The sequence below is a fragment of the Macaca thibetana genome, chromosome 17 (assembly GCF_024542745.1).
Source record: "Macaca thibetana thibetana isolate TM-01 chromosome 17, ASM2454274v1, whole genome shotgun sequence".
Classification (NCBI taxonomy): Eukaryota; Metazoa; Chordata; class Mammalia; order Primates; family Cercopithecidae; genus Macaca; species Macaca thibetana.
Window position 1 is genome coordinate 55,522,318 of NC_065594.1, and position 20,288 is coordinate 55,542,605.

Genomic DNA, 20,288 nt, shown 5'->3' on the forward strand with positions numbered 1-20,288 from the left:
CTCCCTCTGTGGGCATTGGCTGAGTTCTGCCAAGTGTTGCTTTCCACTGTGACAGGGCAGCATAATCACTGTACTCTCCCTCCCTCAAGCCATACAGATTCACTGCTGCTGGGGAATAGGGGAAGGATGGTGTCAGCAATTCAAGACTGTTTTTCCTACCCTCTTCAGTGCCTCTTTCAGTGATTTTAAGTTAAAACAATGTACTGTAATTGCTCACCTGATTTTTGGTTTTTATGAAGGTGCTTTTTTGTGTAGATAGCTCTTAAATTTGGTGTTCCTGTGGGGAGGATGGTTGGTAGAGGCTTTTATTTGGCCATCTTACTTCTGATCTCTTGAAAGTGACTTCTTTAGCTAAATTAATCAAACATAAGAGATAAAATGTTTAGGGCAACTTATTCATATGTATTATATATTCTAGAGTTGATACCTATGTAGATACTGGGGATTTATTGAATGTATTAGGCCATTCTCGCATTGCTATAAAGAAACACCTGAGACTGGGTGATTTGTAAGGGAGAGAGTTTTAATTGGCTAATGGTTCTGCAGGTTCTACAGCTTCTGCAGGCTCTATAGCAATGCTTAGAGACTTCTAGGAAGGCCTCAGGAAGCTTACAATCATGGCAGAAGGTGAAGAGGGAGCAGGCATATCACATGGTGAAAGCAGGAGCAACAGAGAGGGTGAAGGGGTGGTACTACACAATTTTAAACAACCAGATCTTGCAACAGCTCACACTTGGTGCAAGGACAGCACCAAGAGGATGGTGCTATGCCATTTACGAGGGATCTGTCCCCATGATCCAAACATTTCCTGCCAGACCCCACCTCCAACACTGGGAATTACATTTCAACATGAGATTTGGGCAGGGACAAATATCCAAACTATATCGTTGAGCAACCAACCTGGTTTTAATATGAAATAAGTTGTTCTCAAACTTTTTAACATCAGGAGCCCCTTATACTCTAAAAATTATTGAGCAGCCTAGAGAGTTGTGGATCTCTATTAGAAATTAAAATAACTTTTAGGAATATTTGTTCATTTAAAACTAAAAACAAGCCTATCACATGTTAACATAAATAACATTTTTATTAAAAAAAAATATATGTTTTTTGAGACGGAGTCGTGCTCTATCGCCCAGGCTGGAGTGCAGTAGTGTGATCTCGGCTCACTGTAAGCTCCGCCTCCCGCGTTCACGCCATTCTCCTGCCTCAGCCTCCCGAGTAGCTGGGACTACAGGCGCCCGCCACCACGCCCGGCTAATTTTTTTGTATTTTCAGTAGAAATGGGGTTTCACCGTGTTAGCCAGGATGGTCTGGATCTCCTGACCTCGTGATCCGCCTGCTTGGTCCTCCCAAAGTTCTGGGATTACAGGCGTGAGCCATCGCGCCCGGCCCCAAAAATATTTTCTTAAGAAAGTTAGTGAGAAAAGTGGCACTGTAATATTTTTGCAAACTCTCTTCAATATCTGGCTTAAGGAGGACAGTTGTGTTCTCTTACTGATAATGAATAAAGAGTGCTTCCCAGAATTGACAATTCAAGAAATCAGTGGTGATCTATGTCAAAATGATTTTGAGGATAGTAATTCGAGGACAAGGACCAAGTCTTTTGTATACCATTTTATCCTCAGAGTCTAATACAGTTCTTGGCACATAGTAACGGTCAGATATTTGGTAGGTGACTAAACTATACTGCAGTGTGTTGAGAAGTGAACAGAAGATACGGATTCAGGGAGCATAGAAACCTCCTTCATGGCACTTGGTTGAGAAAAGAAGAGAAATGAGGGGAATGAGGGTGCAGATTCAGCAGAGAACTTTTTAAAATAATGTTTTCATGTGAGGAAAAAATATAAAAACCAATAGAGAGAAATTAAGAAAACAGGAAAGAAATGGAATAATTAGGGACCTAGGCTGGGATAGGGTAGCAGGGCATTTCAAACATTAATGAGGATATGAGATTCCAGATCTTGTTGAAATGCAAATTCTGATTCAGCTGGTAGAGGCTGTGCATTTCTAACAAGCACCCAGAGAATCTTAAGGCTGTTGGCCCCAGGGTTACACTTATAGTGATTTTCTAGAACCCAGTTGAGGAAGTGAATCTTGGGCAGGAGAAATACACACCTCTCACATTGAGTTTGGAGATCCAGCCCATCTGATACAACTTTTTAAGAGAGAAACATAATTTTCCAAATATCCAGTTGATAACCTTACCCACTAAATGGCTGCATTATGAAAATTGCTTCACTTTCAATTATCCAGAGTCCACCAATCGATTACTTTGATGTATTTAAAGAATCAAAAGAGCAAAATTTCTATGAGTCACAGGAATCTGTCATTGCTTTATGTACTTACCTGCAACAATTGATAAAAACTATTGAAGACCTAGATGAAAATCAGCTGAAAGATGAGTTTTTTAAACTTCTGCAGATTTCACTGTGGGGAAATAAGTGTGATCCGTCTCTCTCAGGTGGAGAAAATAGTTCTCAGAAGACCAATGTACTAAATTCATTGGAAGACCTAAAACCTTTCATTTTATTGAATGATATGGAACATCTTTGGTCATTGCTTAGCAATTGCAAGAAAACAAGAGAAAAAGCTTCTGTTACTAGAGTGTATATTGTTCTCGATAATTCTGGGTTTGAGCTTGTTACAGATTTAATATTAGCCAACTTCTTGTTGTCCTCTGAACTGGCTACTGAGGTTCATTTTTATGGAAAAACAATTCCATGGTTTGTTTCTGATACTACTATACATGATTTTAATTGGTTAATTGAACAGGTAAAACATGGTAATCATAAGTGGATGTCCAAGTGTGGGGCTGACTGGGAAGAGTATGTTAAAATGGGTAAATGGGTTTACCACGATCATATATTTTGGACTCTGCCTCATGAGTTCTGTGCAATGCCTCAGGTTGCTCCCGACTTATATGCTGAACTACAGAAGGCACATTTAATTTTATTCAAGGGTGATTTGAATTACAGGAAGTTGACAGGTGACAGAAAATGGGAGTTTTCTGTTCCATTTCATCAGGCTCTGAATGGCTTCCATCCCGCACCCCTCTGTTCCGTAAGAACATTAAAAGCTGAAATTCAGGTTGGTCTGAAGCCTGGGCAAGGGGAACAGCTCATGGCCTCTGAGCCCTGCTGGTGGACCAGTGGAAAGTATGGAATATTTCAGTACGATGGTCCCCTTTGACTTGATTTAGGAGCTCTCAGTTGCATAGAAAGATCTGACGAGCACCTTTTCATCCCCAGAAAAGGAGCGCGTGAATTGAGTCGCCTGGCGGCTGGCTCTGTACCCACTCTGGGAAGCTTGGCTTCTCCGTGCCCATCTACATGCGCTGGATGATTTTTCTTTTTAACATTTTGCCCCACTACACTGTTTTGGGGATAGATGGGTTAAGCAAGTTACAGATAATTACATTAATATTGGAATTTTAGCAACTTTTTTTCAGGTTAAATACATCATTTCAAGTGCTTTTAATGTGTTTTTAATTGGCTAGGAAGCAAAAAATAAGCAAGTTCTGCTTTTAGTTAGTTAACCCTATTCTTTTCTTAAATAGTACACTGCATGGTATTTAATATTCCAGGAAGCATGGAATTTTATTTTGCTTGATTTTGGGCTCATGAAATAATAGCTCTGTGAAAATGCACATCTTAATGACTCTCTGTAAAGAGGCATTCCTTACAACTGTGATGTTTCCTCACATAAAAGTTACCTCATAAGTTAATTCTAACTTTTATTCTCCTTGAATTTTATTTCATTTCAATAGCTTGTTTCATTTGCACACCTTTGTATTTTGATTGATCTGTAGAATAGATGTTAGGAAACCCAGAATTGAACACAGTGAAATAAATGGTATTTTAAGAAATATAATATCTTTTATATTCTATTTATGATATCCGTAATCAAATGAGATTATTTTACCACATGAGTGTTTTAAATAAATAGATTTTTAGTTTGCAGTTTTAGGAAAATGCTTTAGATAGAAAAGGTTCTTACACATTGAATTTGGAGTACTACCAACAATGAATGAATTTATTTTTTATATTCTTACACATTTTATTGGTCATTGTCACAGATACTAAATACTAAACATTTCAGGTCATTTTGTTTTGAAACTGAAATTGGAAATAAATCTGGAAATGTTTTGTTGCACTAAAATAATAAAATGAGTTGTACTAAAAAAAAAAAAAAAAGAAAATTGCTTCACTTTGAAACTTCTGGTCTTGGTAATATAGAATGTCAGTGTTCTCACAGTGCTTGATTGAGAACATGATACTGAGATTATGGCATACAATATAGGGGCTGTACAAAAAAAAGACATTATTAGGATCTCTAACAATTATGTAAAAGTCATTGCTTCGTGGGTAGAGCTCAAACTTTGGTGTGAGACCTGGTTTTATTCTTGGCACTTACTCTGAGTGGTCTTGGGCAAATTAATACCTTAAGCAAAAAGATTCTCATGTAGATTTTATATGAGAATTATAAATGAAGTACATAAAGTCCAGCAGTCACAAATGGTATCTATTATTACCATCATCCTGAGATTGCAATAAGCTATATTGAAAGTAGTCTCAAAGATTGTTTCATGAATCATCAGATTCACCTAATTTTCAAAAGAATTTAAGTAAGGAGATGGAATGAATAGATTGCATTTTGTTTCCATGCACAGGGGAACCGTGCATATTTCTTCTGTGACTCGGAAATGGTTTAACTTTAAAAAATCCCAAAATAGCTGAAGTTAGCAGACATGCAATTTACCAAGGATGATTGGAATTTTGATCTTTCCTGTAATAATACTATACCCAAGCACATTGCTCATTAGGAAAACATTTTTATCTGAATCTTTTACTCTTGGGGGCAAAGAATGCTATTTTTCTTTTTGATAACTATGTTTATAGAATCTAAATCATCCTCAGCAATTATTTCAACATCTGAAGTTATTATTACCATTCATGTTTCATTTATAGCTATTTGAATTTTGATGAATTTCAATATGGTGCTAGAGTGATAGGACAAGTTCAAATAAGTTCAATATATGGGTATGGTCTTAAGTTATTTTAATTTTTTATTACAACTGCTATGAAGAAAAATAGGATATGCCACATTTTCACGTTTTACAGTTGGATGTCCTATGATATTCCCTTCCAGAGAACAGAGCTCGGAGCTCTGGAAATTTGGGGGCAACTGATATGTGCTCACGTCTGCATCTGTGTGGGTTGGCTGTATCTCAGGGACAGAATCTGCAGCAAAAAAGGTAATAATAGTTCCTTGAATACTTTTATATTATTACTTTGAAAGAACTAAGGCAGAGCATCTCCATTGGGCTTTTCTTCAGGAACACATGTAGGTGGAAAAGAGGTCAGTAGGAAGGCAAGAAGTAAATACTGCAACTGAGATAAAATTAAGTCAGCTTTGTAGACTATCCCCAGGCATTTTCTTGTTTTTTCTCTTTTTTCTTTTAAAACTTTTGTGGGTACTTTGTAGGTGCAAATATGTATGGGGTACATGAGATATTGTGAGACAGGCATGGAATGCATAGTAGTCACATCATGGAAAATGGGGTATTCATCCCCCTCCCAGGCATTTTCAGCTTGAATTTTTGTTGTCAGTAACAAGAAGACTGGAAATTTTTAACTCCCTCTTATCACTATTGTAATCATTGTTGATCTCTTGCACTGGTAGAATATGCCTTGGTAGTAGAAAATAACAGCATAAGACATGTTGTAGTTTCTAAGGTGCTTTCACATACAAGGTGGTAAGTACATACAGAAACATCAACTGAGCTACTCAAAGCCACTGTAGGTTTGTGTGTCCAGTATTATTAAGTCCTGCTGGAATTTGCTTTGAAAAGTTTTTCTCATTATTTTTCTAAATCTTGTAATTGTCTGTAAGTACTACCTTCATAATTAAAATGTTTCTACTCTGATGATGCCTTTAACTACTTTAAGAACTATAAGTCTAGAGCTCCTTTCAAGGGATCAAACCAGAAACGGATGCGTAGGGCAGGTGTCACACTGATTTACGACCACGCTCCTAACCTGACATTAGATATATTCGGTAGATCTGGCAATAAGCATAGTACATACTAATGGGTCTTGATTTTCAATAATTTTGTTATGCATAGTAAAATTTTATGGTGTTTTACTGTGTTGGCTGAATATATCAGGATACCAACTGAAAGCAGATCTTAAAGTTAATAACTCCTGCTTTTTTGGTTTAGTATTCAATAAACTTCTCCTAGGCCACTAGGGCTTAATGAACAAAATACCTCTTTGGCAAATAATTTTGCAGGCACAAAATGTTACTATAAAATTATTTTGTTGAAGAAAGTAAAATGAAAGATTAATTTGACATTGCAGTTATTTAAAAAATGATATGAAATTCTTGCAAACCACTAGAAAAGCAAAAATAATTTTAAGTGTCTCTGAAATTTAAACTTAAAATATTGTTAGTTTTTTATTGGGCATATAATTGTGTTTGACTTTTTTGGGGTCCAGCATTTATTTATTTTGGCATCTCTACTAAATGGTATCATGCTTTGGAAACTCAGTAAAATATTTGTTGTTGTTCAATAAATATTTGTTGATTACTTTTCATTGTTTTTTCTGTAGTGGTTTTTTAACTTTCCTAGTCATGACTTTTTACACAGATATAATTTTGAGGACTGAACAAAATTCAGGAAGGACTATTCTCATTAAGGTAATATTTTTCTGTATTTTCTAAGGCAGAATCAGAAAGGCCAAAGCATTTTTTTTTTTTTTTTTTTTTTTTTTTGATACGGAGTCTTGCTCTGTTGCCCAGGGTGGAGTGCAGTGGTGTGATCTTGGTTCACTGCAACCTCTGCCTCTCGGGCTCAAGTGATTCTTGTGTCTCAGCTTCCCCAGTAGCTGGGATTACAGGTGTATGCAACCACACCAGGCAAATTTTTGTACTTTAATAGAGATGGGGTTTCTCCGTATTGGTCAGGCTGGTTTGGAACTCATGACCTCAAGTGATCTGCCCGCTTCAGTCTCCCAAAGTGCTGGGATTACAGGCATGAGCCACTGAACAAGCATTTAAAAAAAATAATTAAATTGGGAATTTATTTTAGGTATCATCAAGTAAAATTTTTCTTGCAAAACAATGAAAACTTTGGCTGCTGAAATTTACCAATTTAGATTTGTTTTTAGAAATGTTATAGGGAGATAAAAATTACTGAAATCTGTGGTGTAACTAGGAATGCAATTTTGGAAGGTGACGTGATGGGTAATGCTGTTTTTCCCAGTCTGTTCTACTAGTGAGAGAATACAGTCAGTTTTTGATGCATAATAACTGGGTGTCTTTTGGGGTATTCCTAAATAGTCAACCTTTTGGAGTTACACCTCCTTTAATTTTCAAATAGAATGCTTTGAATGACCATCCCAGTCTTCCTCCAGTATCTTCATGGATTATCAAGAGTGTGCATATCTCCAGCCATCTCTGGTTCAATGGTTTGCTTCTGCTGAATTCTCAATTTCTGTTTCAGTCTCCTCGTCTATGACAGACAGTGATCTTTCCCAGGAAGCACTTTGCCTCTGGTTGGGCGTTGGCATACCCTCCAGGTGCCATAAGGTAGAGCTATGTATCCACCTTTACTGAAGGTTTCCACACTTCAGGAGAAGATTAGAGTACAGCAATGCTCACCACTACTGTAAACCTATATTTTGAATATAACTATTTCCAAAATCTAAGGCAAAAACATTGGACCCTTTGCAGCTTTATCCAGCTCCCTAGCCTCTCTGCTGTATGTCAAGGTCTGCCTGCTCTCATTTGTAGGAGACAGCACCTTTCATAAATGTTTCATAGGGCCAATTTCCCCCTTACTTTAAGAATATTTTACTCATTACCTAAAGGACATGTTTTCACTCTGGAACTTATTAGAACTTCATGTTCAGGGAAACCCCACCTGTATTAGTCTGTTTTCAAGCTGCTGATAAAGAGATACCTGAGACTGGGTAATTTATAAAAGAAAGAGGTTTAATGGACTTACAGTGCCACGTGGCTGTAATCATGGTGGAAGGTGAAAGGTGTGTCTCACATGGCATCAGACAAGAGAAGAGAGCTTGTGCAGGGAACGTCCCATTTTTAAAACCATCATATCTTGTGAGACTTACTATCATGCGAACAGCACAAGAAAGACCCACTCCCATGATTCAGTTACCTCTCACTAGGTTCCTCTGATGACATATGGGAATTGTGGGAGTTACGATTCAAGATAGGATTTGCGTGGAGACACAGCCAAACCATATCAACACCCTTAGACACAAGGGTCCACACAGGGTTACATATTCTAGAGTCTGAGTTGTAGTAGAAGTGATGGGAACAGTGGTGAATATTTATAGCACAACAATATAGGATGGTGGTCGGCATGAGAAATGCTGCCTGTGTTGAGGTTTCTCAGCCAGTAGGAAGTAATCATGGCCTTTTTTATTCTTCCTGATTTCTTTTGGTCTTCTCTGAGTACCTTTTGAATAAAACACATTCACACAAGATCTCCCAAGGTCAAACAGTTATTCTCAAGTATTGGACAGTCTAAACACATATTAAGGGACAGAGAGATTTCTCTAAGGCAAATATGTCTAGCAAAGAATTTCTCTTTTCCACAATAAATTGCCTTTTATATTTTTGCAGTATTATTTGCCTTTCTCCTGATATTCTTCTGATTATCTAGACCATGCCCAGAGACCTATCTCCGCAGAAGTCAAATAGAGACTATGACAGCACTTTTTAAAATAACAGAAGCTGATAGCCCTTTAACTATGTAAAGGTCCAGCAGAAGATGTGTGTGTGTGCATGTGTGTGTGTGTGTGTGCATGCATGTGTGTGGTTCTGATTCATATTAAAGTCTTAGGCAGTGCTTCCTCTGCAGTTGATTTTCTCAGTAAGCAGAAATGAAGCTGTAGATAGATGTCTTCTCCCTCTGTCCAGAGAAAGCCCTAAGGTCACAGATTCGTTTTGTGTGGAATTTCAGTTACATGAGTTTGGAGTAGTTTGGCCTCACTGGTCTATTTCTGTCCACAAAGACCACAGAGATTTATAGTATAGTGATGGACAGAACATTCCTCGTCCAAGAGCTTGGGAGAGACTGTGATGGTTTACCTTAGAGATCATCTGGTGTTGTTCATGATCCTTATGTGCATTCTAAACTGAACTTCATGTTCAGGGAAACTCCGTTACCTTGTTTCATAGGGAATCTTCTGATGGAGCTGGCTCCAAGGCTTCCCTTTTCTCCCATAATTATTTTCAACTCTTGAGGGAGTATCAGACCTGTCTTCATACAAATGAAGATTTCAAGGTCATGCTGAAGCTGTGAAGACCAGCCGAGAACTTCATTTCATAGCTGTTTGTAAGGTTTCTTCACACTGGGTAGAGGTGAGGGTGAGGTTCGCTTAAGATCACTGTGCTCTTCCAGTGGAGGCCCAGATAAACAATAATGGTAAACCTAGGAATACAACTTGGTCTCTTGTCTCCAGGCCAGTCAGTCTGTAGTCTTTCATCCTGTCCTTTAAAAAATGTTTTTGAAAATTTTATTGTGGTAAACATGAGACCTACTGTATTAGTCCATTTTCACACTGCTGATAACAGGGAAGAAAAAGAGGTTTAATGGGACTTATAGTTCCACATGGCTGGGGAGGCCTCAGAATCATGGCGGGAGGTGAAAGGTACTCCTTACATGGTGACAGCAAGAGAAAATGAGGAAGAAGCAAAAGCAGAAACCCCTGATAAACCCATCAGATCTCATGAGACTTATTCACCATGATGAGAATAGCAGGGGAAAGACTGGCCCCCATGATTCAATTATCTCTCCCTGGGTCCCTCCCAGAACACATGGGAATTCTGGGAGATACAATTCAAGTTGAGATTTGGGTGGGGACACAGCCAAACCATATCATCTACCCTCTTAACACACACACACACACACACACACACACACACACACACACACACACACATAATTTTTTTGAGACAGGGTCTCACTCTGTCACCCAGGCTGGAGTGCAATGGCACAATCTCAGCTCACTATGACATCTACCTCCCAGGTTCAACCCATTCTCTCACCTCAGCCTCCCAAGTAGCTTGGACCAGAGTTGCACGTCACCATACCCAGCTAATTTTTGTATTGTTTGTAGAGACCAAGTTTCACCATGTTGCCCGGGCTGGTCTCAAACTCCTGAGGTCAAGCAATCCACCCACCTCAGCCTCTCAAAGTGCTGGGATTACAGGCATGAGCCACCACATTCAGCCAATATATTTTTAAGTGTACAATACATTACTGTTGACCATAGGTACTACCCTTTCCTTTTTGAAGCTAAAATATTACTGCTATCCACCTAGTAGTAATAGAATAGGGGAATGAAGGGGTTATTATAAAAATTGTAGTTTAAACTTTTATAGGAAGTATAAATTTCCTCTAATGTATGGGTTGTTTCATTTCTGAGTCCAATTTCAGAATGTAAACAAGAATTGCAATTACAATTCTAAAGTACAGATGGTCCCCAACTTACGATTTTTTGACTACAATGATGCAAAAGAGATACACATTTAGCCAAAACCGTACTTAAGAGTATCCATACAACCATTCTTTCACTTTCAGTACAGTAGTCAATAAATTACATAAGATATTCAACAACTTGTTATAAAATAGGCTTTACATTAGATGATTTTGCCCAAATGTAGGCTAATGTACTTGTTGTGAGGATGTTTAAGGAAACTAGACTAAGCTATAATGTTTGGTAGGTTAAATATTTCACAATATTTTCAACTTATAATGGGTTTATCAGATGTAACCCCATCATAAGTTGAGGAGCATCTGTATTAGTCATATAGTGCATACTGCGCTTAAATATTTTCCCCTGCCTTTTTAACAAAACAATTTGAACTGATAGTAAGGTTATTTATCTTTTCAAATAAAGTTAATGAGAGATCAGGCAGAAATTCTTTACCAAAACATAAACACACACACACACACACACACACAGACACACACACACACACACAAATGTATTTTAGGGAAAACTGGACTTGACTATTTTTATCTTTGATTATCCCTACTAAAGATATCCTTCTAGGGAAAACACAGACTTTATTTTTTTTTTCATTTCATGGGCTTCAGGAAGAGAAGCTTAGTAAACACACATTCTCTCCTTCTTCGTTCCCAGACGCTGCAATAGTTTATTTTAAAGCTAATTCTAGGGTAAGTCCTTTTGATCTCACTGCTATCACTTAGAGAATTATAATGTGGTTTTGCAATTCTAGCTAGAATGGGGGACCTTTAAAAAAGGTCTTCGATTTATGTTAAATGATTTTAGTTCAATGACAGGAAACCCCTCTACTTGTTAAAAAAAAAAAAAAAAAAAAAAAAACCTCAAAAAACAAAACAAAACAAAACAAAAAAACCCTTAAGACCTTTATAGTAGGAAGAAAGCAACCAACTGCTTTTCAAATTACGGGGTTGGTCCCATGTTTTGAAAGTTACCATCTCAGTTGATTTCTTAATGAGATGTCTGTGTACATGAGACAAAGGTCGATAAGAACTCAAGGGCTTCTCATCTATCCCTTCTCAGTTAACAATCCAGTAGCTTCAGAAGACAAATTTATGACCCTTGCCTTCGTCCACTGTAGGATTCATCATCCTAAAGCTGCACTGGAAACTTCCTGGAGGTTTGTCTTCTTTTTGGAGGAGTGTTCTCATATGGGATTCACTTTGTCTTTCTCCTTTTGCTTTCTGGTGCATACATGTTTTCCCTCTTATGTTCATTTCTTAATCATTATCTATAACATTTTGGCTTCTTTGTTCTCTGGCTTTGATATCCAAATATAAAATTGAACCTTCTTGTCTGAATATCATTATGTAAGTACTGACAACATCACATCTTCTTATTACTGACACTGAAGATGTATTTTTTGTGGGTACAAATGGGGTAGAGATGGGATAAGTATAATTATTACTAAATATATTTTCAATCTACCTTCTAGGAGTCTTTCTTTGTGTTAACTAAGCTGTCATATAAGCATGAGAAATACACACAAAATCCATATGTTGGTTATTTCTGAACTTATAAGGGCAGGCACCTTTTTGAATCATAACCAATCACAGTACAAAATTCAGTTCTTTTATTAGAAGAATTCTCACTGTATCTGTTTCCTCTTTCAATTATTTCCAGCCAACAGGACCTCTTCTCTTATAATCTTTGCCCAGGCACCATTCAGCCCCATCCCTTCTTCCTTTACAACACAGAGTAGCCTTTTCTGCCCAATTCATCCTAACTCCCCTCCCCCACTACCCCACCGCTTGCTGCAAGAAACTTGGGCCTAAGGCTCACTTTTATTGTAGAAAAGCATTTCCTGACAAAGCCAGTTTCTCTGTGTAGAATAGTTGTCCTCAACGGGGGGCTGATTTGCCCCCAGGGGACATTGGGCAGTGTCTGGAAACATTTTTGGTTATCACTTCTACAGGGATACTGCTGGTGTCTAGCGGGTAGGGGCCAGGGATCCTGCTAAACCTCCAAAATGCACAGGGCAATCCCCATAACAAAGAATTATCCGACCCAGATTGTCAATTGTCTTTCTGTTGAGAGGCCCTGCTGTAAGGAAATTCTTGTATCAGTGGCACTAAGCAATGATACTTTCTATTCTGCTGTTATCAATGCATTATTCTGTACATTAAGTTATAGGTTTTACATATACACATTCCAGATAATAAACAGTCGTTGAATACTAGATATGTGTCAGGCACCAAGCCAGGTACTCTTAAATTGCTTATGGTTCAATGAGGAAAAGAGGCAATATAATACCTTGTGAAAGGGGCTATGATTGCATAATGAAGATATGTCTCATCTCGCTCAGGAGGATCTGCTAAGCTTTTTGAATTCTGAGAAGGAAGAGGCCTGAATTGAGCCTGGAAGAATAGGTAAGAGAAAGCAAGGCAAAGGGAGGGAGAGAAACACATTTCTGGAAAAGGGAGAAGCTCAGGTTAAGACGTGGTTAGAGAAGTGGGCAGGAGCAGATCCCGAAGGACACCACTTAATGGGCTGGCAACCATCAGATGGTTTTTAAAGGCCACTGGGAGTCCTTTAAAGAGAGGTTAATTGGGGCAGGAGTGGGGAGTGTGTTGGTGGTTTAAGAGTTAGATTTCATTGTGGTTTTGATTTGCATTTCTCTGATGGCTAGTGGTGATGAGCATTTTTTTCATGTGTCTGTTGGCTGCATAAATGTCTTCTTTTGAGAAGTGTCTGTTCATATCCGTTGCCAGTTAGACTGGTGATCATTAAAAAGTCAGGAGACAACAGGTGCTGGAGAGGATGTGGAGAAATAGGAACACTTTTACACTGTTGGTGGGACTGTAAACTAGTTCAACATTGTGGAAGACAGTGTGGCGATTCCTCAAGCATCTAGAACTAGAAACACCATTTGACCCAGCCATCCCATTACTGGTGATATACCCATAGGATTATAAATCATGCTGCTATAAAGACACATGCACACATATGTTTATTGCGGCACTATTCACAATAGCAAAGACTTGGAACCAACCCAAATGTCCATCAATGACAGACTGGATTAAGAAAATGTGGCACATATACACCATGGAATACTATACAGCCGTAAAAAAGGATGAGTTCATGTCCTTTGTAGGGACATGGATGCAGCTGGAAACCATCATTCTCAGCAAACTATCACAAGAACAGAAAACCAAACACTGCATGTTCTCACTCATAGGTGGGAATTGAACAGTGAGAACACTTGGACACAGGAAGGGGAACATCATACACCAGGGCCTGTTGTGGGGTGAGGGGAGGGGGGAGGGACAGCATTAGGAGATATACCTAATGTAAATGACGAGTTAATGGGTGCGGCACACCAACATGGCACATGTATACACATGTGACAAACCTGAACGTTGTGCACATGTACCCTAGAACCTAAAGTATAATAAAAAAAATTAAAAAGAGTTAGATTTCAAGAAGGTCATTACTGTTTCTGAAATCTAACTGAGAGCTAATGAGAGACTGAACTAAGGTAGTATTAATAGAATTGACAAGACTGGGAATGGGGTTGGCATTGGGATGAAACACGAAAAAGTCGTGCATGACCCTCAAATTTTAGGCCTGGTGCCATTTACCAAGTCAGGAAAGGCAGGAGGGGATTGAAGGTTGTGGGATGAGGTAGAAGTCAAATTTGGACATACTGTCATCCCTCAGAATTTGGGGGAATTTGTTCTAGGACCCCCTGTTCATACCACAACCCACAGATTCTGAAGTCCCTCATATAAAATGATGTAGTATTTGCATAAAACCTGCACAGTCCTCCCATATACTTTAAATCATCTTTAGATTACTTAATACAATACCTAATACAGTGTAAATACTATGTAAACAGTTATACTGTATTTTTTAACATTTGTGTTCTTTTTAATTGTCGTATTGTTATTTTTCATTGTTTTCCCCACTCCATACCCCCTAGATCCACAGTTGGTTGAATCTGCAGATGTAGAACCTGCAGATATGGAAAGCCAATTTTGTTTTTGTGTCATACAGATTTTCTTATTTATAAAAGTAATATACATGTCTTTTGTAAAAACACTTGGAAAAGAGAGAGAGGTACAAAATCTCCACTCGGAAATAGCCACTGTTGGTGGCTGGGCACAGTGGCTCACGCCTGTAATCCCAGCACTTTTTTAGGCTGAGGCGGGTGGATTGCTTGAGTTCAGGAATTTGCAATCAGTCTGGGTAACATGATGAAACACCGTCTCTACAAAAAATACAAAAATTACCCAGGCGTGGTGGCATGTACCTGTAGTCCCAGGTACTCGGGAGGCCGAGGTGGGAGGATCACTTGAGCTCGGGAAGCTGAGGTTGCAATGAGTGCCACTGCATTCCAGCCTGGGTGACAGAGTGAGACCCTGTCTTAAGAAACAAAACAAAACAAAACAAACAGCAAAGAAATAGCCACTGTCAAAAGTTCAGTGATGTTTTTCCCGAATTGTTATATGTGGCCAAAATTAAACATTTAAAAAATACAAACCCAAACTAACCCACACTAAGGTGCTTTATATACTTCTCTCCTTTCTTTCCTCTCCTTTCCTTCCTTTCCTTTCCTTTCATTCTTTCTTTCTCTTTCTTCTTCTTCTTCTTCTTTTTTTTTTTTTTGTATTTTTTGTAGAGACGGGGTTTCGCCATGTTGGCCCGGCTGGTTTCAAACTCCTAACCTCAGGTGATCCACCTGCCTCAGCCTTCCAAAGTGTTGGGATTACAGGCATGAGCCACCATGCCCAGCCTGCCTTTTTTCACTTTGCAATATATTTTAACTCTTTCCTGTGCCACTGAATGTCCTTTTACATTTTTTTTTCTTTTTTTGAGACAGAATCTCTCTGGTGCCCAGGCTGGAGTGCAGTGGTGCAATCTCAGCTCACTGCAACCTCTGCTTTTCAGGTTCAAGCAATTCTTGTGCCTCAGCCTGCCAAGTGGCTGGGATTACAGGCGTGCGCCAGTATGCCCAGCTAATTTGTGTATTTTTAGTAGAGATGGGGTTTTACCATGTTGCCCAGGCTGGTCTTGAACTGCCGAGCTTGAGTAATCCACCCGCCTTGGCCTCCCAAAGTGCTGGGATTATAGGTGTGAGCCACCGCACTTGGCCTCTTTTTACATTCTTAATGACTGCACAATATCTCACTCTATGGAGGAACCATAATTTACTCCACCATCTCTATTGTTAGGGGTTTTGGTAGCTTTGGGATTCTCATTCTTAACAAGTCATGCTTGATGCCATCACAGGCTGAGTCCTCAGAAGCTGACAGAAATGGCATTGGAGGTGTAAGATATTAACTAGGGCTAGATCCCTGTGAACGGAAGAGGGAAGGAGCAGGTGTGGGCGAGGGAGAAGGTGAACTGTGGTGCAGTCCTGCAGCCTCAGCAGACCCCAGGGTCTACTGTAAAGGCCTATGAGTGTTGTCCCATTGGGTGGAAATGGCTAGGCTTTTATAATCTTGTCATTCACTGACCAGATGAGGGCTGTCCTGGGAGGGGAAGGACCTCAGGTGAGGCTGCACTCTGCAGCTGAGGTCAACTCTGAAGGGGCTGATAGCTAGGGGTATCTGTTGACCACATTCTCCAAGGCTGAGCAGCAAGTCCTCCTGTGAAGCAAGTCCTCCTATGACACTCCTATGGGGCATCTCTGTGTCTAATACCATTACTTCATTCTGTGCATCTATGTTTGCTCAGGTCCTTGGTATATATTCCAAGAAGTGGAATTGCTGGGACAGAGTGTGGGCATTTGAAAAACTTTTTATATTTATTGCTAAGTGACCTTCCAGAAAGATTGTACCCCTTTCTCCCAGCAAGAGTTAATCACTAATGCATCAATATATGACAATTGTACTTTCTTACATTTTTAAATATTGAAAGGTATCTCAAAATCCTTTGGAAAATAAATACAAATTTTGATGTTTTGGTGTTGTGAATTTCATTTCAAACTCCTAAGGCAGGTGCTGTACTTTTCTCTGTAGAGCTGTATAAATCTTTCCAGAAGGGTAAAACATTCTAATGACTGATATTAGGAGTCATAGAATTATATTTAGGTATTCTGAGTTGCAAACTTTCAACATTAAAGAGGCCAAGCAGTGACTGGTGCCTGAGCCGACTTGAAACAGGATTTGCAAAATCCTCCAGCCTTTCCATATAACTATTTGAACAAATACATGAAATTCCCATTTTGTAGGAAAAATGTGACACACTGTTAGAAAGAGAGACCAAAGGGAAATAACCTTCAACCTTCATTTATTGAGCGTCTATTCTAAGCAATGCCTTGGGCTTTTATATCCACCATCATATTTAATTCTCACAACAATCCTTTGAAGTATTATCACATTATTCAGATGAAGAAATGGAAACTTAGTGATTCTGGTAGCTTGCTAATATTGTAAGGCATTCAGATCCCCAAGGCTGTGCACTTCTTAACATTCTGGGCTGCCGCCCCCAAAGCTAGTTACACAGCAGGGGCTTTAAATAGTGTAATGTATGTATATATTAACTCTAAGAATAATAATCCTTGTGAAGCTTGCAGAATGTCCTACTGGACTGAATAGTGCATAGGATTCAGCATCTAGAATTTTAAAATTTTGTATCGCTTATAACATCTAGCACATATGAGGTATTCACTAATTACTTAAAAGGTTTTTTTTTTTTTTTAGATGGAGTCTTACTCTGTTGCCCAGGCTGGATGGAGTACAGTGCCACGGTCTCGGCTCACTGCAACCTCCGCCCTCCCAGGTTCAAGCGATTCTCCTGCCTCAGCCTCCCAAGTAGCTGGGATTACAGGTGGCTGCCACCATGCCCGGCTAATTTTTTTGTATTTTTAGTAGAGACGGGGTTTTACCATGTTGGCCAGGCTGGTCGTGAACTCCTGACTTGGTGATCTGCCCGCCTCGGCCTCCCAAAGTCCTGGGATTACAGGCGTGAGCCACTGTGCCTCGCCGCACTTAAAAGTTTTTGAATAGCCAACAAGAGAGAAATATCTTCCCAGTTTCTTTCATCTTTCCCTTTTCTTTTGGGGTTCGGCCTGATAGGAGCGTAGCCAAGAGGCGAAGAGATGGTTCAGTCAGTGGCCTCCCTTTCAGCAAGAACAGTTGTATTCCTGAAGCTTGCTTGTCAGCTTTTTAAAACAGACCCACAGACTAGAGATAGTGCCAGTAAAAAGTGGCTGAACAAAAATGAACCTAACAAAAACCATCACCCCAATCCGGAAGAATGTGGGTGGTGAACTGTTTACTCAGAAGAGAGAGGTTCCAATCTAGCTATTAGAGCTAACTTCCAGAGCACAGGAAGTACAGAGAGAAGAGAAATATGTTGAAGACACCACAAAGAAGTCTAAGATAAATCCAGAAGACAGTCTGGTTTTTTCAACAAGGCACTGTCATTCCAAAAAAAGGGGGAGTGTGGAGGAGGAGGAGTCTCTTCTGGGTTAAAAAAGATGCACTCAAATGCAATGGGTGGTCATGGATTGGATCCTGGTCTGAGTAAGTCAGCTGTAAAAGACATTTCTGGGTCAGTTGGAAGAATTTGATATGAGTTGATAATTATTGTTAGTTTTAGTTAGGTGTGAAAATAGCATTATGTTTATGTAGGAAAGTGTCTTTTTTTCTTTTTTTTTTCTTTTTTGAGATGGAGTTGCGCTCTGTCACCAGGCTGGAGTGCAGTGGTGTGATCTTGGCTTACTACAACCTCTGACTCCCTGGTTCAAGCGATTCTCCTGCCTCAGCCTCCCGAGTACCACCACCACGTCCAGTTAACTTTTTTTTTTTTTTTGTATTTTTAGTAGAGATAGGTTTCACCATGTTGGCCAGGATGGTCTCGAACTCCTGACCTCGTGATCCGCCCACCTCGGCCTCCCAAAGTGGGAAAGTGTCCTTTTAAAAATGATATGTATATGGTACCATATAGGGGTGAAATTTCCTATCTTTACTTTAAAACTCTCCACCAGGTGTGATGGCTTAGCACTTTGGGAGGCCAAGGTGGGAGGACTGCTTGAGGTCAGAGTTTGAGACCATCCTGGACAACATAGTGACACCCTTCTCTCTACAAAAAACACAGAAATTAGCTGGGTGTGGTGACACTTGCCTGTAGTCGCAGTTACTTGGGAGGCTGAGGCAGGAGGATCGCTTGAGTCCATGAGTTCAAGGTCACGGCGAGCTATGATGGTGCCACTGCACTCCAACCTAGGCAACAGAGCTGTCTCTTAAAAAACTTAAAGAGCAAACAAGAACAGGGGGGTGCGGGGGCTCACGCCTGTAATCCCAGCACTTTGGGACGCCGAGGTGGGTGCATGAGGTCAGGAGATCGAGGGTATCCTGGCTAACACGGTGAAACCCCGTCTCTACTAAAAAAGTACGGTGGCGGGCGCCTGCAGCCCCAGCTACTCGGGAGGCTGAGGCAGGAGAATGGCGTCAACCCGGGAGGCAGAGCTTGCAGTGAGCCGATATAGCGCCACTGTACTCTAGCCTGGGCGACAGAGCGAGACTCCTTCCCCAAACAAACAAACAAACACACACACACTTTAGGAGGCCGAGGTGGGTGGATCACCTGAGGTCAGGAGTTCGAGACCAGTCTGGCCAACATAGTGAAACGCCATCTCTACTAAAATAAAAAAACTAGCCGGGCATGGTGGTGGGCACCTGTAATCCCAGATACTCGGGAGGCTAAGGCAGGAGAATTGCTTGAACCCAGGAGACAGAGGTTGCAGTGGGCCGACAGAGTGCCACTGCACTCCAGCCTGAGAGACGGAGTGAGACTCCGTCTCAAAAAACAAAAACAAGTAAATACAATTTTAAAAATTAAAAAATAAAACCCTCCAGCAGAAAAGGTGATAAATAAGGCAAAAGGCAAATAGTTGTTAAATACAGACGCTAGGTTTTAGGTAGTATTCTACTAGTCTCTGCTCTATATCTAATGTTTTTCTTCATAAAAAGTAAACAACCAGAAAAATAAGAACAAGGGTTTGCTTTCGTTTCAGCAGAGTACAAACTGGTCTTTATCTTCCTCCAAAGATGAAGCCATCAACCTGTGGCCTGGATAGTGCCTCAGGAGCGCGGAGTGAGGGCCCAGGTTGCTCAGACAGATGAGTAGACTCCTTTGTGGAGACCTGATTTGAGCACTGGTGTGAAAAGGACCCACGCAAACCGACCAGTGCGCCTCCTGCCCCGCGGCCCTGCACACCCACCCAGGGCGGCTACGGATACCGCATAACCTGCCACTTCGCTGTCCCCTGAGTGTCCTTAAACCACGAATGGTGGGAGTTTTGACGCTCAGCGCGAGGGCGATCATCAAACAGCCTAAACTGGGCTGAGCGGGTGGGAAGTGGGGAATGCAAGGAACTCTCCCGCTCGCTCGAACCCTCAGCGGCGAGCCGTGGTGGAGGGGCAGGGACCCTCCTTCCACCGCACCCACCTGAAAGTCGGGCGGAGCCGGGGGCAGGACTCCGCCGTGGGGAAGCGGCCGCACGTGCCAAGGCCACGACCCTGCTCTGCAGCCTGGAGGGCCGGGCCGCCGCTGGGGGCGGGAGCGTGGGAGGGGAGGGTGCGCACCTGGCGGCGGGGCCGGATCGCTGCGGGAGAGCGGGTAGCGGGCTCTGCTGGCCCGGGCTCAGGTGAAGGAGGCGGGCCGCGGTCCCCAGCGGGGGAAGTTTCTTGGCCGGGAAAGGTACAATTGTGTGCAGCTATTCTTGGTATGTCAAGCGGGCCCGGCGGCCGCGAGCAGGGAGGGCGCCGCTCTCAGTGG

The 20,288-nt window shown here is 40.8% G+C and overlaps 2 protein-coding genes and 1 long non-coding RNA gene across 5 annotated transcripts in view; 2 read left to right on the plus strand and 1 right to left on the minus strand.

Moving 5' to 3' along the window:
- The window catches only part of LOC126940522 (uncharacterized), a 34,390-nt gene extending 14,129 nt beyond the window's left edge, over positions 1-20,261 (minus strand). The window contains exons 1-2 of the long non-coding RNA XR_007720782.1: positions 20,096-20,261; positions 218-351 (exon numbers count right to left, since the gene is read on the minus strand). This is a non-coding gene — a long non-coding RNA (uncharacterized LOC126940522). The remainder of the gene's footprint in view (positions 1-217; positions 352-20,095) is intronic.
- The window catches only part of UCHL3 (ubiquitin C-terminal hydrolase L3), a 92,822-nt gene that overhangs the window by 72,090 nt on the left and 444 nt on the right, over positions 1-20,288 (plus strand). The window contains exon 6 of one of the 3 annotated variants that reach the window (XM_050766476.1): positions 5,149-5,254. In XM_050766476.1, coding sequence (XP_050622433.1) covers positions 5,149-5,254 — 106 coding nt within the window. Of the gene's footprint in view, positions 1-5,148; positions 5,311-20,288 lie in introns of those variants that run through there. The other 2 variants (XM_050766475.1, XM_050766473.1) reach the window with 2 other exon arrangements.
- LOC126940511 (damage-control phosphatase ARMT1-like) lies at positions 1,447-3,724 on the plus strand. Its single transcript, XM_050766469.1, has one exon. The coding sequence runs from the start codon at positions 2,224-2,226 to the stop codon at positions 3,187-3,189; it is 966 nt and encodes a 321-aa protein (XP_050622426.1). The 5' UTR covers positions 1,447-2,223; the 3' UTR covers positions 3,190-3,724.

Bases quoted from the DNA above. Each gene is read 5' to 3' on its own strand.
- LOC126940511 (XM_050766469.1), top strand. From the start codon at position 2,224: ATGAAAATTGCTTCACTTTCAATTATCCAGAGTCCACCAATCGATTAC.